Source organism: Macrosteles quadrilineatus, unplaced genomic scaffold (assembly GCF_028750875.1).
Source record: "Macrosteles quadrilineatus isolate MER2022 unplaced genomic scaffold, UCM_ALF_1.0 Scaffold_3__2_contigs__length_128488019, whole genome shotgun sequence".
Taxonomy (NCBI): Eukaryota; Metazoa; Arthropoda; class Insecta; order Hemiptera; family Cicadellidae; genus Macrosteles; species Macrosteles quadrilineatus.
Window position 1 is genome coordinate 68,220,034 of NW_026542596.1, and position 20,715 is coordinate 68,240,748.

General features: G+C 37.6%; 1 protein-coding gene across 1 annotated transcript in view; it reads left to right on the forward strand.

Moving 5' to 3' along the window:
• Positions 1 to 20,715, forward strand: part of LOC128989585 (monocarboxylate transporter 12-B-like) — a 62,174-nt gene that overhangs the window by 30,854 nt on the left and 10,605 nt on the right. The window contains exons 3-7 of the mRNA XM_054411501.1: positions 1,949 to 2,075; positions 2,588 to 2,731; positions 5,864 to 6,121; positions 7,781 to 7,840; positions 10,425 to 10,575. Coding sequence (XP_054267476.1) covers positions 1,949 to 2,075; positions 2,588 to 2,731; positions 5,864 to 6,121; positions 7,781 to 7,840; positions 10,425 to 10,575 — 740 coding nt within the window. The remainder of the gene's footprint in view (positions 1 to 1,948; positions 2,076 to 2,587; positions 2,732 to 5,863; positions 6,122 to 7,780; positions 7,841 to 10,424; positions 10,576 to 20,715) is intronic.

Sequence of the window (20,715 nt, forward strand, 5' to 3'; positions counted from 1 at the left end):
ACTCAAAAAACATAAAATTTTGCAATTTCTTTCCAAATTACTTTGTAGAGCTTAACAAAACAAATAATTTAGTGTATTGAAGCGTTATAATGCACCTAATGGTTACGGAGAAAATTCCAAAAAATTTTAAATTTAAAATTCCCATGTTATTCTTATGGAGAATAAGTTTAATCTGTTGTAGTTTGTTTGTTATTAACATATTTTGCCCAAATTCGGAAAATGTTTTTATTTCTTACTAACTATTAACATTTTACATAACAAAACACTTTTACCATCCCTGTTGCAGCAAACCTAAGTATGTGTTAAACTGATTCTATTTATATAGGGAATAAATGTGATATTTTTAAGGAGACATTTTAGTGTAAATCCAATCAGGCAAATGGAAATTCGCTTAGTCTGCAGGTTTGCTGCGGCGGGGGTATTTATTTGTACATTTATTTTTTGTAAGTTGTGCTACTATTAATTGCAGTATTTGCCTTAACTCAAATGGAAGAGTTAATTGACATTTTCGAAGCAGTTGAATATGAAGATTATAACACTTTATTACCAAGAACAAGAGGGCCTACTAAAATAATGGACAGAATTTGTCTTGTTGTAAAAGAAAAATCAATTTTATAACATAACGTAACCTTAAACAGTGATGTTATTCTAGCAGCATTCGCACTTTGCTCGTCTGCTCTACTGAGTTGCAGCGTAGCGTAGCGAGCGTTGTAAGAAACACTAGCCCAAAGCCCACCGAAGATTCCTTACAAACACACATTCAGGATTGCCAACCGCTCGAATTTCCGTTTATCTTAAACGAAGCCAGTAAAATGTTGGGGAAACTGAACACACATTTTAAACGGAGTTTAAAAATAAACTAGTTTATTTTATAAACAAAGTTTACACCATTTTGGGGAAACCGGGCCTTAGATATGAATACACATAAGATTAAAATGGGAAACTCCAGGGCCACTGGGGCGGAGCCTGAAAGGATTTTTGAGATAAGAATATGTCTATATGTTAATCGGGAATGTAAGCTATCATCCAACCAAATTTCGGCCCAATCCAACCGGTAGTTAAAGCATTATTGAAGTTCAAACAAACACACAAACTTTCACAGTTATAATACTAGTAGAACGCTTATTCTGCGCGTAAAGGGATTGTGATTGGATATGAGAGTGAACATTTTTTTTGTAGGCCTACTTAATACTTGTAGTCTTCATATATGACTGGATATTCCAGATTGATTGCATCAGATTTCTTCTTATGATTGATAGATTACGTAAATAAAACACCCTTTTCAAGAAATTTATTCTGACATTTTGGCATATTTGTAACATGAAAAATAATATGTAAAGGTACAAGAATGGACCCTTTGGGGGTGCCATGCGCTATGTTTTGTGTTGAGGATAGGATTTGAGTGTTGTTTATATGACTGAATTCTGCTAACTGCTGCCTATTGGTGATATACAACCTAAAACACTATTAAGTAGTAAAAAACATAAATAGGTACCGGTAATGTAGTTCCTGTAGTAACCTTTCATGTGAAATGTTATCAAAAGCCAAATAAAGTTCCATCAAAATACCAGCATCACTTTCTTTTTTTTTTGTCTATTGATTCTATAACTATAACTGATTTATCCATGGCTTTTAAAAAAAAACTTGTTAGTTTGAAGAAAAAATAGAAACTGGGCAATAATTTTTGACATGATGGTCTTCCCCTTTTTTGGAATCTGGAATAATTACTGTATAGCAATTTTCAATCTGCCCTAATGTTTCAGAGTTATAGAATGGATTTGTAAGGAGTAATTAATAACAAATAAATGACATTTCTTTAAATGGTATAACTTTCATTAATATTTTATCATATTATTGAGAATTTTATTTTTAAGAACCAATTATTTTAGCCAATTTCAACACTAAAACAGCAACATTTCAATACTAAAAAGCCATAACTTTGTTTCAGCTTATAACAATCCCGATTCTACAAAACTTTGGATTGCTGTACAGAGATGTGTTTAGCTCTTCAGCATTAAACATGAGAGATGCTAGCATCATCATTAACACAAACTCTGCATTTGGATATGTTCTTGGTAAGTAATGAATCCATAAGGTTTATTAACATTCCATCAAATGCTCAATGGATTAAAATACTTGATAAATGTTGTTTTCTAAATCCCCTTAGACTTTTCAACCTACCATTTTGCAATTACACTGCCAATAAACAATAATGAATTGTTGATGTTGCCAATCAAAACTGTGAGGTCTTAAGCAATTACACAACATATTTAATTTACACCTGATGCTGAAAACTCTCTAGTATAGCTGTTGGACCTCGATGAATATCATTTGGCCGCTTTTTCACCTAAGTTCATTTTATGCACATTTTCATTCATATTGCACGCGTCATGTGTTTACTTTGTAGCTTCCAATATCTTTTGAATACCAACTATCCTTTACAAGGTTTTGTGCAGGTAAAGTTAACAAATACCAAAATGGTAGTTATTGTGTTACAAATTCTATATCCATAACTTTTCTATATTTATTTCTCTTCATGTTAAGTTTTCAAAGGCTTTGGTTGAAACTCTCTTGTGCCATATTACAGGGGTGCTGAATGGGCCGATTCTTCGCAACCTCGGGTTCAGGAAGGTGGCTGTGACTGGAGGTTTGATGATGTTTGTGGGTCTGTTTGTCACAAGCTTTGCTAAAAGCTTTGTTCTTCTCTTTCTCTTCTACGGACTTATAAACTGTAAGTTTCATTTTTGTTTGTCAACAACCTTGTGTAGTTAGTTTATAGAATGAAAATGTATTACAAAACTACCTTCAGCATAAATCGTATTTCCTCTTTCAAACCAACTGCAGCACATATTTTACAATAGAGGATATTGTAGCAAAAATACTTATCTATAAACTGGCTACTATTAACTAGATGTAACGTTTTGAAATTTTGTGCTAGTGTAAGCCTAATCAGAACAGAGATAATTCTTTACATAAATCATCAATGATTCATGGCATTAAATTAACCATAAAAAATAAATAATCTTATCACTATTAATCCGTAACAACAAAACATACATTGGCTAAATCAAAACTGATGGATAAAAACACAAATAGTTCACAGGGTAGGACAACAAATTAAAAACAGAAAAATTTAATCAATAACCACACATCTTAGGTCAATATTAATATTGTAGGTGACAAAAGAAAATGTGCACTGAATAAAAAAAAATCACGTTGCAGCTAAAGAAATATTTTGAATATTGTACAGCAATATTGGTAATATATAAAGGATGTTCTGTGGTACCCAGTACTTACTAAAATGTGTTTGACATGTAAAATCGGTTAATGAATATTAAATCAATGCTATTCAAATGGCACCTAGTCAATTAGAGAAAGTTTGACATAATTGATTCGTGTTCCAGTGGCTTGACTCTATGATACAGAATGTCAAAACTCCAGGAAAATGTGGTTAAATATCAACTTAATTGTTATTTTGAAACACTTAATCCTACTGTTGCTTTATCCAGAGGTGCCCATCCCCCCAAACCCAGAGGCGCAATCCCCCCCCCCCCAAGCCAAAGGAGTAGTCCCCCCCCAATTTATGCTGCCGTCTATTTAAACCTACCCTCCCCTCACCAATTTATACGACAATTTTCCCTTTACCTCATAAAACAAGCATTTAAAGTATTTAGTAAACTTGAGCAGGTACGAAAAATAAACTTGCTGATAATCAAAATTAAATGTTTAATATGAAACGTCATTTAACAATACATCAATATAAATCTAACTAATGGACGAATTAGAAGTTTTTCAATTAATTTACAATTCAGAATTTGTATTGCAATAGACAACGTCTTCAAAACGCACAATATAGGCCTACTAGGTGAATTACTCTACTCCAACACAGTACTGTAACTGTACAATATATTAGGTGGCGTTAATTTTTACAGGGCTTAAGAATTCAAACAGCTTTGTGCATTAATAGTACTTTGGCAAAAAGTATATTATTGTTTCACAGTTATAGGCAGAGTCACGAAATAAGACAGACTTGTTGCTCACCACTCCCAGGCTGTCTTCTACAAAAATCGCCGGGCAAAATACCCACAATATCTCTTAATAATTGCCACCAGTACAAAAGGTTTTTGTGACGAAGTAATCTTATAATGCATTTTGATAGCCCCAGGATTGCCTGTTATGACTAATAATGGTAGAAACGCATCTTGTCAGACAATCTGTTTGTACACAAAACACGAAACGATAACAGATAGGCCTATCAATTCACGCGTGTATATATATTGCCGCGGGCAGGACTGGAAGTAAACTGAATCAGGTAATGACGGTCTCTGGATTGGTGTTTGTGTTATCAAAAGCTGAAATTGGACTAATTCTAGGGACGGAGGAGAGTGTTGAAAATATAATGGGATTCATAATTGATTTTTCCATTTAAAATTATTGATAATAATAACCAATTTACATGCTGGATGGTCTCGACATTCTATATTACTGCAGAAAAGGAAATTTATTAAATACTTTGAGGAGTTTGAAATATACATAAAACTATTGACAGCACAAAATTTTTTAGTGAAAACACTCAATTAGTTACAAATCCCATTATATTTTCAATACTCTTCTCAGTCACTACAATAGTCCAATATCAGCTGTTGAAAACGCAGACGACAATCCAGAGACCACGTCGGTCCGTCATAACCTGAACCTGATTCAGTTTACTATACTTACTTCTACTTCCAGTCCTGCCGACGGCAATGTACGAATTGAAAGGCCTATCTGTAATCGTTTCGTGTTTTGTATTAAATAACGTTTGTCGTATTCTGATGACACCTCCAGAAGTGGATCTTTTTTAAATCCTGACGATGGTGGAGTTAAATAACCACCAAAACATATGTAGCAAGTAAAATTCGACACTGGTATATTAAGGATTGCCTAGCAAGGTCCGTTTTTACCATTCTTAGAAGCTATCTTAATTACGAACGGCAAAATGTTGTTGGTGGTGATAGTGAGCTACTTAGAAACACTTTTTTGGGCTGCTTATACAAAATTATACGTTCATTATGACTGCTAGCAAAAAAATATCCCCCCCAAAAATCTCAAAATAAGTCCCCCCCCAAAAATTCCTGTGGCGCAAACGCGCCACAGCCCCCCCCTCTGGGCACCCCTGGCTTTATCCAATAAAATATTCTCTCTTACCAGGAGCTATCTCAATCTCATCGTCTAGGTAGAGTTTTGTCTCATTTTAAGAAAAAAAATATTTTGTTTGGCCTGCTGATTTAAAACAAGATATAATTTCAATATTCATTATTTAATTTGAATTCAATTAAATTCTAGTGCATCATTGGCTATGTTGCTCTCATTATCTAATAGTAAATCTCTAGGTCAATAGGTAAAAAGTTTATTTGTTATAGGGCTTTGGGTTTTTAATATTTATCTTTTAACCATGGTTCAATGTCATGCGGAATGCATTAAATAACCCCCACCTCCGACAAGAAGAAATTACTGGTAATAATCCCTTGCTATCCTCCATTGTATGCTTATTGTGCAGTGCAGTACTGGTGTTATAGGATATAGTTGTGTTATGCTAAATATACTAGAAACATCATATTTATTGTCTTGCAAGTTTCGTCAACTGTTTTTGCTATACTCGTAAAGGCGCTATGGAAAATGTTTACTTATTTATGTATTTGTAGGCCTATGTAAGTAGCCTGATGTATTTTATTTTTATATATTGGTATTTTCACTCAATGATTTGGATTATGCTACAGAACATCAAGTGTAGCTGTAACTCCCATTTGAAAAACATTGCTTATGGACATTTCGTACTGCTTGGTGATCGTGTACCTTTACACAATTATTGTTTTGCTATCAGCATTGGGTATCGGTTGGTCAATGGCATCGTTTCACCTGGCCCTGTCCACCTACTTTGTCAAGCGGAGAGGTATGGCTATGGGCATCGCCATGACTATCACTGGCCTAGGACCTGTGGTCATGCCTCTCGTCATCAGTCTACTCATGGAGAACTACGGAGCTCGAGGTGCGACTCTGCTGCTCTCTGGACTAGTGCTGCATTGTGTCGTCTGCGGACTGCTGCTGCAGCCAGTCAAGTGGCATCGCAAAACTTTGACAGGTAGTTTATTGTTTATTGTTTATGTTCTGTCTTGTGTATTTTGTCAGAAAGATTACGAGATAAATATTATGTAACGCATGATTCTGATGAGCTTAATAACAGTAAATTCAATATAATTGATATCAGTGTATAAGGCAAGAACCTGCTGTAAAACCTCTGTGTCTGCAAATAAATGTATTTTGTAGTTTTTTACACAATTTTCTCTTGAAATTCATTTGGATAATCAAGATCCTACTGTCACAGTTGGTTTATAATTGTTATCTAGAATTTATATTTTTATTTAATTCGAAGCAAGTTACAAAAACTAATCACCACATTACAGTCCAACCTTGGTATAATGAAACTGAAGGGACCGAACTGAATATTCGTTATATCAAGGATTTTGTTAAAACGAGGTTCGTTATATTGAGGTTAGGTTTGCAGGTATTTCGCTAAGTCAGAAGTTCAGAACCAGCATCGGTCAATATAGGTCGGGATATGACCTCATTAAAACACAATTAAGTAGCATAGGCTACAATACTTTACAATACAGTGTTTACATTGCAAAGTAGAACCTGGATTATCCGGTTTAATAAAGGGGGAGGGAGACTACGGATAGTAAAAAAAAACCACAGTATACAACCATGGCATAAAAACCCCATAAAACACTGAAATACTTTGTAAATAATAAGTAATTAAGTCAAGTAATTAAATTAAGTCATTACATTAAGTACCGTAATTAAATAATTCATTAAAAAAGTGTATAATCATAGCCAACTTAAAGATAATAAAACACTCGTAAAAGGAATGTTAAGATAACGATGTTGCTATTCTTTCTCTTTGCTTTTGTTCTTCTATTCTTTCTTAGGTTTCTCTTCATCCAAAATTTGTACAAGTCACCATAGTTACTTATCACCCAATCACAGTTTACTAAACATTACGTCGTTATCAGTCCTCCCTCAGTGAATGAAATCAGTTCTCAGTATGTCACATAGCGTGCAGCGACAGCAGACAGAGATGTGTAAAATGGAGCAGACAAATGTTAGCGCAAGCGTTGACGTCATCTTTCCATTTCATTTGATGAAGAAACTGATTTGTCAAAAAAACAATAATGGAGGGGGGGTTTGTTGAGGGAAAGACGCAGACGATTTGTTAAGTAGAGGTTAAATTCGCTATGTAGAGGTTCTGACAATGATAAATTCGTTATATTGATTAGGTGTCTTATTTTAGCCGGGATCATGACAAATTTGTTAAATCAAGGTCGTTGATATGGTTTCTTCGTTATGTAGAGGTAAAATATATATTGTGTCTTATGGAGAGTTCTAGGGGATTTAAAAACATTCTTTATATAAAAGAATTTGTTATATCGGGGTTCGTTATATCAAGGTTTGTTATATCGAGGTTTGTTATATCAAGGTTATAACAAATTGTTACAAGTTGTTACCTGTTTGGTTATAACAAGGTTGTTACTAAAATTACAAAATCTTTCTTCGTAATTTTAGATCTCTAACTTTTCTTTTGAATCTGTTTTTATGTGTCAATTACGCTTATTTGCAACTTCTAAATAATTATAGGCTAAAACACCAATAACCACTACATTATAAACGTTACAATATACAAATTTGTATTGTGATCTTTTAAAAGAAAGCTGTACCACTAAATTAATCTACCTTTTTTCAGAAGAAGAAAAGATAACTAAAGAGGCTGAATCAATGCTGAAAGAATCTACTGACTCTGATGGTATGTGTGATGTTTAATATGTGTGATGATTTGTAACACTATGAGTAGGCCTAATACACAGTAACACAAAGGTAACACCTTAGTCACTTAGGTTCTGTAAGGTACTTTAATACACAACTACTGTATACTAGAGTCATGATTATCCAAATCACTTGTTGGTAGGGATGGACAGGATTGAATTTTTAGTTCGGGATGGGACGGGATTTTTATTTCCTTCCCAATTTTCAGGATGGACCGGGACGGGATCCTTTCCTGTGCATAAAAGTCAAGAGTATTGCGGTTAGCAAAAAAGACAAACAAAATAAATTTTTACTGTTTGTGGCACTGATCTATAAAAACCAAAAAATGGGTAACAATCTACAGGTACCTATTGAAACTTGTGACTCGCGGTCGAAATGACTCGCGGTCACAGCGATCGTCAAAATGACCGCAGTCACGAGGTGATCGTCGGTATGACTCGCGGTCACGGGATGATCGTCGGTATGACTCCACGGTCACGGCGCGATCGTCAGTATGACTCCACGGTCACGTCGCGATCGTCGGTATGACTCTGCGGTGACCGCGTGATCGTCGATATGACTCGCGGTCACGGCAGGATTGTCGGTATGACTCCGCGGTCACGGCGCGATCGTCGAAATTTCTTCGCCTCCTGCGTTTGCGGAACTATCGTGAACATCTCTCGCGATAGTGGCGTCATCGTCACTCACGAAGCGGCCAAATTGCCGATCGGACCAAATCCCGTCCCAAAAAATTCCCAAATCAATTGTAATCCCGTCCCGAGAAATTTTGGGACCCGTACATCCCTTGTTGGAAAAAAAGTTTATTGGGTTTTTTAAAGTTAACTCATTTGCTGCGGGTGGGTCAGTACTGACCCACGGCAATCGCAGCCTTCACGCGGCCGGGTCAGTAGTGACCCTCACTGGAGTGCATCAATCTGTTATTCTGTTGCTCAGTGCGAGCCTAGCGTCGGTCGAAAGCGGACCTACACCTCGTTAGCGTGTAGTTTGTGACTTGCTTTTTGTTGTGGTGTCGGTTGTTAGTAAACTTACCCGTAAAATCCCCGTCTGGCAAGCTTAGAAATCAACTTTTTTTTCTTAAAATGGTTTACAGTACCTGCATATAGTAATCCTTTGTTGCTGATTTAGGCAACTAGTTTCGGTTCTTGTTTTGAACCATCTTCAGGCCTCAAGGTGTCAAGTGATCACTTCATTCGAAGGTCGTTAACAGAGTTCAATAAATAAAACATTTTTACAACTTTTTTTCCCGTCTTTCTCCCTCCAATTGGCTATACAATGGTACCGGCTACGTTCCAAGCAGTGTTGCTATCTGTGGGTGTTTTAGCAAACTATGTTGACTCTCGTCGTAACGTAGTACATCACCGCACGTTATTTGCTATTTGTCAGGACCAAAATTTGAAAGCTAATCGCCCGGCAATCGGGTTTGTTCGACGGCCTGCCATTGATGGGCCGCAGCTAACAAAGTTAAAGAATAAACTATATTTTCTGAAATACTGACCAGTGTCCAGCCGACTAGGAAACCAGAAAAATGAAAATTTTACTGAAATCTTAACTTATAATTGAGTTTTGTGTGAAACCAAGACATTTTGAATAAATCACCATTAGTCTATGGCTGAGTGTGTATTGATGAACGGCATGGCGTGTTGATTATTTTAAGGTCCTTTTGAAGTAGGTGATAACGGGAAAGGGAAATGATCACAATTAGTGCCGTAATTGCAAGAGACGATCGTGGTTTTGTTGTCAAAACCTAGGGGTATGCCCTAATTAGTCCTTAGAATACATTGTGTTAATTTTTTTAATGGGATTTCTGCATTCCCTGCTAATCCGAATAATTCTGTACCGTTATACGAACTGAACTGGATCTGGTCCCAATTAACTTAGATAAATGGGACTCTTGTGTACAATATTGAGGTGAGTCGGTGGCTCAGTCAGTAGCATCACGGACTTCAGGCCCAAGGCAGCGATGTCGTGGGTTCGGATCCTGGTGACTGCCGAAAACATTTTATCAGTACAGTTCACCTTTGTAACGTACAAGCTCACCCCTTGCTTTGCTGGATAGTTTCCACGCACGGGCAGTTAGTCTATGTAGACGGGCAAATGCAAGGTTAAAGGAGACCGCCAACCTCTTAAAAAAAAATAAATAAAATAAAAAATTGTGTTGCTGTATATCTGTGTCATACGCGGAGCTGACGTTTCGACCTTGTTGCAGATGCTTATCTACAGAGTAATAACAGTAGTTTAGTTATGTTACTACTGTACAGAAACAGGAATCTGAAACAAAGTTGGAAGTCAACTCAAGTTATCTGGAATATCACACAGTTTTACATCAATAACCACAATATTGCAGTAAAATTATTTGTGTTCTGTTACTTTGATTGTGGTTGTGAATGTTGTTTATTTATATACCAGCAAAGATATAAAATAACATCAAGATATATTATGTCAATTTACATTTACTCTGCCCTCCCAATTTTGTCAAAATTTACTCAACCTTTTTTACTTTCATATAAAACATTTCATTTTCATGTATAGACTAACTAGATGATGGTTGTGTTTGTGCTAGAAAGCAAGAAGAAACAGTCAGACGTTTGTGGAGATAGATATTGTACGGAATGGAGAAGTGAAGGAGATCGAGATGAAGGATTTCTCTGCTCCAACTGAGCAAAAGGAAAATCTTCTAGAGGAGAAACGTGAAGAGAAATTGAAGAAGAAAAATGAGTAAGTATTTTATAGATCTACGCTGTTGCTGAATCTTTAATATTAATTTGTAATCCGCATCAAAGAAATTGTATGCAGTAAAACTCCACTCAACAAAGAAATTGGTGAGGCAGTTTCACCCATTAATTATTTTTAATTATTAATTATTTTTTTTCATTTAAACAATGGTGTAAATGTAAATGCTATTTCGGTTCAAAAAGATCCACAACAGTCTTCTTGATCTTATCTTAGTTGCGGTCACCTTAAAATTGATGATTGTATGCACAACATCTATTTCTTAAAATATTTGACAGTCATCTAACAGATTGGACGTGAAAACTGTACAAAATTTCAAGTTATTAGGAATTACACTACTAGATGCTGGCCTTATCTGGAACAATCACATCGATGATCTTTGTAAGAAGCTCAGCACTGGTGTATACGTGGTGAGAAGAGTTAGATGGTTTGGTGATTTATTATCAGCAAAAAAAGTGTACCATGCTTTAATGGACTCGCATATACAATATGGTCTTGTTGTCTGGGGCGGGACTACTGAAAGCAATCTTAACAGAATATTGAAACTGCAGAAAAAAGCCGTACTTATACTCGCCAACCTCCAACCCTTAGGCAGCTGCAGGGAAGCTTTCAGATCTCTTGGTATTCTGACTGTTGTAAATCTCTACATCAAAGCATTAATCCTTCTGGTGAGTGAGTCTGATCTGCCAAAAAGTACAAATATTCACACTTACAACACCAGGCGAGGAAACAACTTAATTCTGCCACTACATCATACCACCCAGTACGCTAGAAAACCATCCTACATTGGCCGCAAAGTCCACATGGGCCTACCATCACTGAAGTCACTGAAGGGAAAACCGCTGAAAACACAGCTTCACAAGTGGCTGACAAGTGGATAGACAGACCTGCTTACTCCTTGTGCGGTGTAATTATATTAGAGAGGGAAAGTCGAGGGTTTTGGTATAAAGAGGTTGATTTATTACGAGAAAAAATGAGTGCGTGATTTTATGAGCGGTGATTCAAGACGAATGAATGCAACAATGAAAATTGACATATGGTAATGTGATGGGAATTACAGATGGACTGTTAAAACAAAGACAAATAAAATTAATACAAAAAACAAAGACACTTGACTGAACATACCGCCCCCTTTGAACCAACAAGGTTCAACAAAAGAGAAATTGAAAAAATATAAAATTTGTATGAGAATTGACCAGAGTGGGTTGAAAAATTATTTAAAGAATTCAGCTTAATGGTATGAAGACACTTTGAATGATGGTCTTGATTGAGGATCCAGCTGGTCTGTAGCTAGGAGGAGCTAGTGTGTTTTAGCAAACAGGGTCTACACATTGAGGTTTTTCTTTCTTGAGTTTCCACTTGAAAAAAACGCTGATGAGGGGTCTTAAAATATCCTTGACTCCAACGGCAGCATAGGTGTTGGGTGATGTCTTGAAGTAAATTATTATCAATAAGAGGTGAGATCTTTATTGGGTCAGGAACAGTTGTCAGAGAAGAGTTGATAAGAAAATGGCCAGGAGTTACAGCTGTCAGTTTCGAAGGTTTTGAGTTTGCTATTGCTTCTTTTTGTTCTTGGTTGGAGTGATTTCTGTTATCAGTCATAGGCTTAGTAGGCTTCAAGAAATGTAGGAGTGTGTGATGAAGTTTCAAACAGGTCTTACAAGTATTAGTAGACTTGCAGTGTTTAGCAAAGTGATTACCAAGGCAATTTGTGCAGCGTTTTAAGTCGCGTACAACTTTAAGTCTTTCTTGAGGGGATTTACTATTAAAGACAGGGCAACTGTATATTTTGTGATTTTTATGGCAGCAAAAACATTTCAAATCATTTAAAGTACATATCAAAGCCATAGGAGGATGTTGAAACTGAAATGATTCATCAATTTGACGTGGAACTTGGTGAGGGTTGGATATTTGGAGAGGAGCTGCTTGTGGAGCGTGACAGAGAGAGGCATCTTCACTGTTGTTACAAAAGTCTTTAAGAAATTTTATTATTTCACTTGCTTGAGGAAAATCAGAATAATTTATGCGTTTTGATTCGAAAACTTGTCAGAGGCTGGAATTCATTTTTTGTAAGATCAACATACTTAGTAGGTAGTTGTCTTCCATGATATTATAGTCAAGAACACTAAGAGCTTGTTCGTTTTCATTAAACTCATTTAAAAATGATCTGAGGTTTTTGATAGATTTGTCAGTTATATTGGGCAAATCGACAATTTTACTGAGGTGGACAGAGATTATCCTACGCTTCGAGTGGTATCTTTCCCGTAAAGCATTATAGGCTACTGTATAGTTGCCAGACGAGATCGGTAGGGATTTGATTAGGTGTAAGGCTTCGCCTTCAAGTGAACTTATCAAATAATGGTGTTTTTCAACAAGGGGTAAGCTACTATTGTTGTGGATAGTAGTATCAAAAAGGTTAATGAAGGATATCCATGTTTTAGTGTCACCATTGAAGGACTTCAGTTCTAGCTTGGGCAATTTTACAACGCTATGAGTAGGCCTAGAGGTTGGGTTTGATGCTACAGAGTTATTTGACAAGTGTTCATCATTAAAGTTCTGAATTAAAAGAGAAATTTCGGTTTAAATGTTTATTGAGAGTTCTGATATGTCGTTCTGGAGCTTTAAAATAGCTTCTTCATTGTCAGAAAACACGTTAGTATCGTCATCAACATCAAGAAGCTTATCTAGGTTAGCTTCAAAATTGGCAGAAATTGTTTTAGCTTCGTGCAAATAAAGGTTAAGTTTAGCAGTTTGAGCTTCTGTTATTTCTGATGGACAAGATTGAATATACTCACTGATGGTATTTAATTTATTTAATTGCAATTTGCATCTATTGGAAAATGTGGAAAATCTCATTTTGAAAGTTAGGCCTAGATTGTTCAATGAGTTAAGTAAGTAGTCGAGATATTGTAAATGGATGGAGTAATTTGAGGATAAGGACGACTGAGGAATAAAATCAGGGTTTCTTTATTATTTCAGTGTTGATATTGATAACTTACGATGAGATGCGATGAGTTGTCTTCATTGTCTTCGAAGAAGTACAAACATAACCTTACTTTTCTTTTCCTTCATGACGTTTGAAGCTGAAGTTGTTGTAGACGAAATGAAGTGTCGAAGTGATGAATGCAGAGCGGAACTAGCAGAATGATGACGATGTTGAACACTTGGAATGAGAGGAGTGTGGACTGTATCGTGACGTAGACGTAAAGTTCAAAATAGTGATGCGGTGTCCTTGGCGGCTTCACGTTGGATGAAATACGTTCAACCGAGACATTGAAAATAAACTGAGAAAAAGAACTTTCAAAAAAGCGAGCTAATAAAATCAAGCCCATGGGGCGTAGCCCAAGGGAAATATGAAAATTAAATGATATAATATTGCATTGTCTTCCATTTGTGAGCTATATTTCAAGTTTCAAGTCTCTAGCTCATCGGGAAGTTAGTATAAAATTGATTGCAAAATTTGTACCGGACAAGAAAGCGAGCTAATAAAAACGTTTTAAAAATGAACTTCAAACTGTTGTTTTCTGAACCTTATCTCTATCTTGTTAAGAGAGATGCCTGTTGTTTAGCGAATTTCCCTATAGGGAAGTCGCTATTACCGTAGGTCTCATGGTAAGACCTGGGCACGGGACCGATTAAGTTTTTTTTTTATGTCCCCAGAGGCCAAAAACACTATTCGTTCAAATTTTTATTTGTGTATAACGCGATAACTTGAGTAATTTTTGTCAGTTTTGATGAAATTTCGGTTGAAGGTGTATGATAACTTAGTAATTGAAGGGTTTTTTACGGTTATTGGTAACGGAAAAATTCAAAAATCTTAAATTTATAATTACTATGTTATTCTTATGGAGAATAAGTAAACTGTTGTAATTTGCTTGTTTACGGACATATTATGATCGAACTTGGCAAATTAAATTATTTTATACTAAGCTATTGATATTCCACTAAAACCCCACTGTATTACCCTCCCAGTAGTAGCAAACCTAGTTACTTGTAAACATAATGTTATTTAAATAGATTTAATTGAAAATCCAATCAGGCAAATGGAAATTCGCTTAGTCTGCAGGTTTGCTGCGGCGGGGGTATTTTCGCCTTAACTAAACTAAGCCAACTATCTTCTACATCGACGGACAATGCTCGTTGCCTAGCCAATTTTCCAATTGATTTGAATTTTGTATAATGATTTTACGTATAGTGGTTTATATTACCTTGTTACTGTCCAATAACACGACACATAACACAAAAACACAAAACGAAACATCGTGTTTTTGTGTTATGTGTTTTATTTATGTACTATTAAACTTTTGACAAACTCCACCAAGAGGAATATTTAATGACTACTTGACATTTTGAGACCTGATAATGTGCTCCATCCGAAACACGAAACAGCTGTAGTCATAACACACTACAAAGGATTGTTTGGATAGTAACAAGCTAATATAAACCACTATGTACGTTAATTCAGACGACCTAGAGGCCATTCCAACATGATAAATGATTTTATACAACCTGGATTTTGGTTGAACATGGTTCAGTTGATTGGGGTTTTACTGGATTAAATTTGTATATGTATTGAAGAACTGTGTATACTTATACTTTACTACTTTCCTTGAGGCCTTGTTTAGTTGTTATCAACCAAAATCGCTATTAGCCTACTTTACAAACTAACGTTTTTCTTGAAAGTTCATTTTTATTGTAGCTACACAGTTTGTAAGGTGCCAAATTTTAAGGGGGGTAAAAACGTACTACGAATAAATGAACACCAGAACTTACCTGATTTTTAACCACAATAGCCTACTCCGAGGCCTATGTGTTGGCCATAGCTTGGGCTATGGGCCAAAGAACGTAGGCCTATTTTATTCACAGTGAAGTACACAAACACATCCACAACTACATATTCATTCATAATAGCACTTCGTTTCACATAATAAAGTTAAATCGGTCGATTTTACAGACATTTAACGCCGCCGACGACATAACCCCAAACTGGTGTTTATTTGTTGACAGACGACAGACGAAACTAGACCAGCTCAACAAGTGAATTCGATCAGCTGTTGTCTAGTAGTACTTGAGTTCGCCGCTTGAGCGCGTAAGCCTCGAGCGGGCAGGAACGAAGGATTTTACTCAAAGACAGGATTATTCGTTCGTACGCCGTCTTGAAAGTAACTTCGTCGTTACATCCACGCTCGCACGATAATCGACGCGACTGTACGATTTTGTTACGAAGGTTAGCTAGCATACTTAGTTAGGACCTTTTCACGTTTTACGTTATTTTCTTTTCAAGCAATTCTTAATCTATTATTCGTATTCGCTGTATTAAAGTCCAGATTCGAATGGTCTAAATTTAATAACTTTAACTTGAGTCTTGACCCGCCAGTTCCTGCTTGCCAGGGACTAGCGGTGGCCGTAAGTGTTGCATTCGTTTAATTTAATTCGTTATTAAATCTATCGTTTATTTGTTTCGCCGTTCAGATTTTATTCCCGTTTTACGTCGTTTTAATACCCCGAGACTTGTCGTCTAAGTTCTAAACCCCGTCTTTGGCGGGTGAAAGAATCAAGTCTTGGGAGCAGCTGATTTGAACAATCAAACAGCTACGAATATTAATATTAAATCTATTTTAAATCATCCCACGATAAATTCTCCATTCGATTATATTAATTAGGCCCCGACGACTCTGTAGGAATTGTTTTGCCTTTTATTCGATATTAAATCAATTACCAACGTCTTCAACTAATTAGTTTAAAGTTAAATACGAGTATTTAAATCACATTGGCTTAAGATTGAATACTCGTTGGCCCTACAGAGTCATTCTAAAAGTTAGGCAAAATTCTCCAAAACACGTTAGCGAAGGTGAGGATGAAATAGCTCCTACTGAGCGTCTGCAGGATTTCCTGAGCGCTTCTAGAGCTCTGAGCCTTCGATTAAATTTTAAATAAATTGATCAGTCAAAGCCGTGACACCTTCGTATCGACCCCTGGATTTTTCTCGGCTCCTTCTGAGCACTCCGGGGAAGAAATTTGAGTGTGGCCGGTTCTAGGGGTAGGCCTAGCCTGACTTGGTGAATACTAGTTTATTCCCCCCCTAGAATTTTGCGTCACATCTCCGGCGCCCGAACAGGGACTGAGCTTCCTCGGTCTCACGTCCTTGTACTGTCGTTTTGTAGAATTTTTCGTCACATCTCTGGCGCCCGAACATTTGGACTCGATAACACGGTTTTGACTTTGATATTTAAACGAAATTACGAGATAAACGAAATCTACGACGACTTCGACTACTACGATGACTTAGACTACTCCGACGACGTTACCTACTCGACCCGATACGTTATCGATTAGCCACGTAACGATAGACACGGTGGAAATTCAACTGTCGACGACTACAACTACGTCGAAATTCCCGAAATAATGCCTTCGACGATGGAGAGCTTACCAAGATCGCCGATAGACGACCCGCGCGTCGGTTGGATCCACACTTTGATCGGACGGTAATAGCTGAGACGACGAAGTATCAGCTGGGAACTGGGAGTAGCGTCGCCGAGCTTCGCAAACGCTTTTGCGAGTCTTTGAGAAACCCGTTGGGAAGCATCGGTCAGCCGATGAACCCGACGGTGACTACGATATCGTGGACTACCGCTTATGCGGCCCATGATATCCAAATTAGACCGCAGTTGCTGAAACCTCCAACGCACCAGGAGACGGCCAGCATGCGAGATATACTCGGGACTCCCACCGAACATTCTTCACCCGTTCGACGAACCCTCGAAGTATTGGTAAAGCTACTAGCCAACATCCCATCGCCCAGGCAAGATATTCCGTCGCGCATCACGATCTCCGGTCCAACGACGGAACACGATCACCACGTACCGTTCGATAGACGCAACGATTTACCCAATGCCGTACGACCTTCGCTAAGCTTTGTAACGCGATTCACGGGAACCGTCAGCCGCGACCGCGCCCCAGAGATGACCGACCCTTTGTCGACGCGGTCATCTCAGGTGAGACGTTCAGCGCCCTCGTCGATACCGGCTCGTCGGTCAGTCTGATTGGAGATCGCGCCGTACGTCACCTTCGGACGTGCGGCATCGAACCCGACCAGGCTGACGTCAACTTACGCATGGCCAACGGAGCGAGTTGCCGTGTGTTTCGGATCGATACCGAGTAGACGACGCAATCTCTGGCCAACCTTATTCGCGGGATATCCATGCTTACCTGTCAATGGAGTCCATGCTTCAGTGAAACATATCTGTAATGATAATGGGATATCATTGTGCAGCCTCAGGCTAACTAATGTGGAGGAAATCAAAAAGATTGTTCTGTCACTAAAAAACAAATCATCCGTTGGCTGGGATGAGATCCCAATTAAATTGATAAAAGCCACTGTTAATATCATTGCTGAACCTTTATCTCAAATTATTAACCAGTGTTTAATACATGGAATTTTTCCGGATAAACTAAAACTTTCCCAAATCTCACCAATATTTAAAAAGGGCCTAAAATCGGATATTAACAATTACCGTCCAATTTCTGTATTGAGTAATTTTTCTAAAATATTTGAGAAGGTCATAAATTTGAGATTGGTTAGTTATTTTGAAAGCAATCATCTATTTTATAACAAACAATTTGGATTCAGGAAAAATTTAAGCACAGGTTCTGCACTAACACAGTTTATAAATGAGGTTACCCAGGCTTTGGACGGGTCTCAGGCTACAGCTGGTGTTTTCTGTGACCTGTCCAAAGCTTTTGACTGTGTTGATCACTCAGTCCTTCAGCTCAAGCTGAGTGATTATGGTATTAGGGGAAGTTGTCACTCTCTATTGAGTTCTTACCTTTCTAATAGAAAACAAAGAACTGTAATAACACTGGATAAGATCAAGTACTATTCGCCATGGGAAAACCTATCGGCAGGTGTGCCCCAAGGTTCAATCTTAGGTCCTCTATTCTTTCTAATTTACATTAATGACCTCCCTAAAGCTATTGATCAGGAACTAATTCTTTTTGCAGATGATACAACAGCCTTGATAAAAAATAATAGTACTTCTGAAATGCTATCTTCTCTTGAAAATGTGGTTCATGACATGGAAGGTTGGTTCTTGAACAATGGATTAAAACTTAATCTTGAAAAAACGCAAACAATAAAATTTTCTGTCAGAAACAATGGTAATAAAATTGAATCCCTTAAATTGGCAACGTCTCATAAATTTCTAGGTGTTTACATAGACGAATCACTTAAATGGGATGTACATCTGAATCAATTAAAAAGTAAACTTAGATCCATGTCAATTGTATTTCTGCACTTAAGGGACTGTGTTCCTAAAGAAACTCTGAAAATGGTTTATCATGCTTATGTAGAATCAGTATTGAGGTATGGTATAATCTTATGGGGTCAGGCTACCGGAGTCAAATCAATATTCAGGCTACAAAAACGCATTATCCGTATTATGACCAGCTCTCATCCACGTAGTTCATGCAAAAACCTTTTTCGAAATTTAAAAATCCACACCCTAACAGGACTGTACATCTTGGAATCACTAAACTACATTCATTCAGCTAAAAACGACCTCCCAGAATCAATTCAAATCAACCATAGATATAATACTCGAAATGAAAACATTTTTAGATTTCCAAGGCACCATTTGACCCTTTATGAAAAAAGTCCACTATATGCTGGGCTGAGGCTGTACAATGTGCTGCCTGCAAACTATAAATTGCTAAATGAAAATAATTTTAAAGATAAAATAGGTGAACTCTTAATTGACAGAGCCTTTTATTTAATTGCAGATTTTCACAATGCCCCTTTAGTTTAGAATAGTTTTATCATTCAATTTTGTTAATTATATTATCATCTTGATTACTATTTTATTTTTTATATTCTGACAATTCAAACCCTGACAATGCACCTATTCTGTATGTAACACATGTAAAGAATGTTATGTGCAAATAAAATATGTCTATGTCTATGTCTATGTCTATGTCTATCCACGTCCCGGGCCTAAGTGTGGAGGTGGTACTCGGCATTCGGTGTACTGCTGACCTCGCTCTAGTCAGAGTACACACAGTAGTACGAAACCTCCACAACGACGATGTCTCCCCGCCCTTTCCGGTCAAAAACATCAACCACGAAATCAAAATTTTCAAAATTACACGAAAAACAAACACAAAATTTGCAGAATTTCTGGAACGCGAAATACCGCTGTTTGACAACGATTAGGGGTAGTCGGCGTTGACTGAGCAGACGCAGTGGCTCAGGGCAATTGCAACCCCTGTCAAACAGAGGTATCCCAGAAATCCTGTAACGCAATTTATCGTAAAGGACGCTTTCCCGAGGCAACCCGTGGCAAACGAGGGCCAAACGGGCCTGGCCACGGTGAGTCACCTCACATCGGAGGTGGCCGACGTGCCTCGTGAACGTTCCAACAAACTAATTCGCCGAGACCGGAAAGATGACGCATCGAGGCCAACTGCGACGAACGACGGCCAATCGGGCCTTGTCGTGGTGAGTCACCTCACATCGGAGGTGGCCGACGTGCCTCGTGGACGACGCCCGACACGACGTAGATTCTCCGAAACCGAAGAGTATCGAACAACGCAACGAACTCCGACTCACGCCCCGACGGAGCTGGTGATATCCCTCCCATTGGTTGATACGATACGAACGATTACGACTAAACGACGACTTCTACACGCACCTCTTCTTCGAGACCATTCCGACCCAATCCGAACCCCTACGTTTAAGATCTTTTTTTCTTTTTTTTTGCTGAAGTTGGTAAGGGGTGTAAGGTGCCAAATTTTAAGGGGGGTAAAAACGTACTACGAATAAATGAACACCAGAACTTACCTGATTTTTAACCACAATAGCCTACTCTGAGGCCTATGTGTTGGCCATAGCTTGGGCTATGGGCCAAAGAACGTAGGCCTATTTTATTCACAGTGAAGTACACAAACACATCCACAACTACATATTCATTCATAATAGCACTTCGTTTCACATAATAAAGTTAAATCGGTCGATTTTACAGACATTTAACGCCGCCGACGACATAACCCCAAACTGGTGTTTATTTGTTGACAGACGACAGACGAAACTAGACCAGCTCAACAAGTGAATTCGATCAGCTGTTGTCTAGT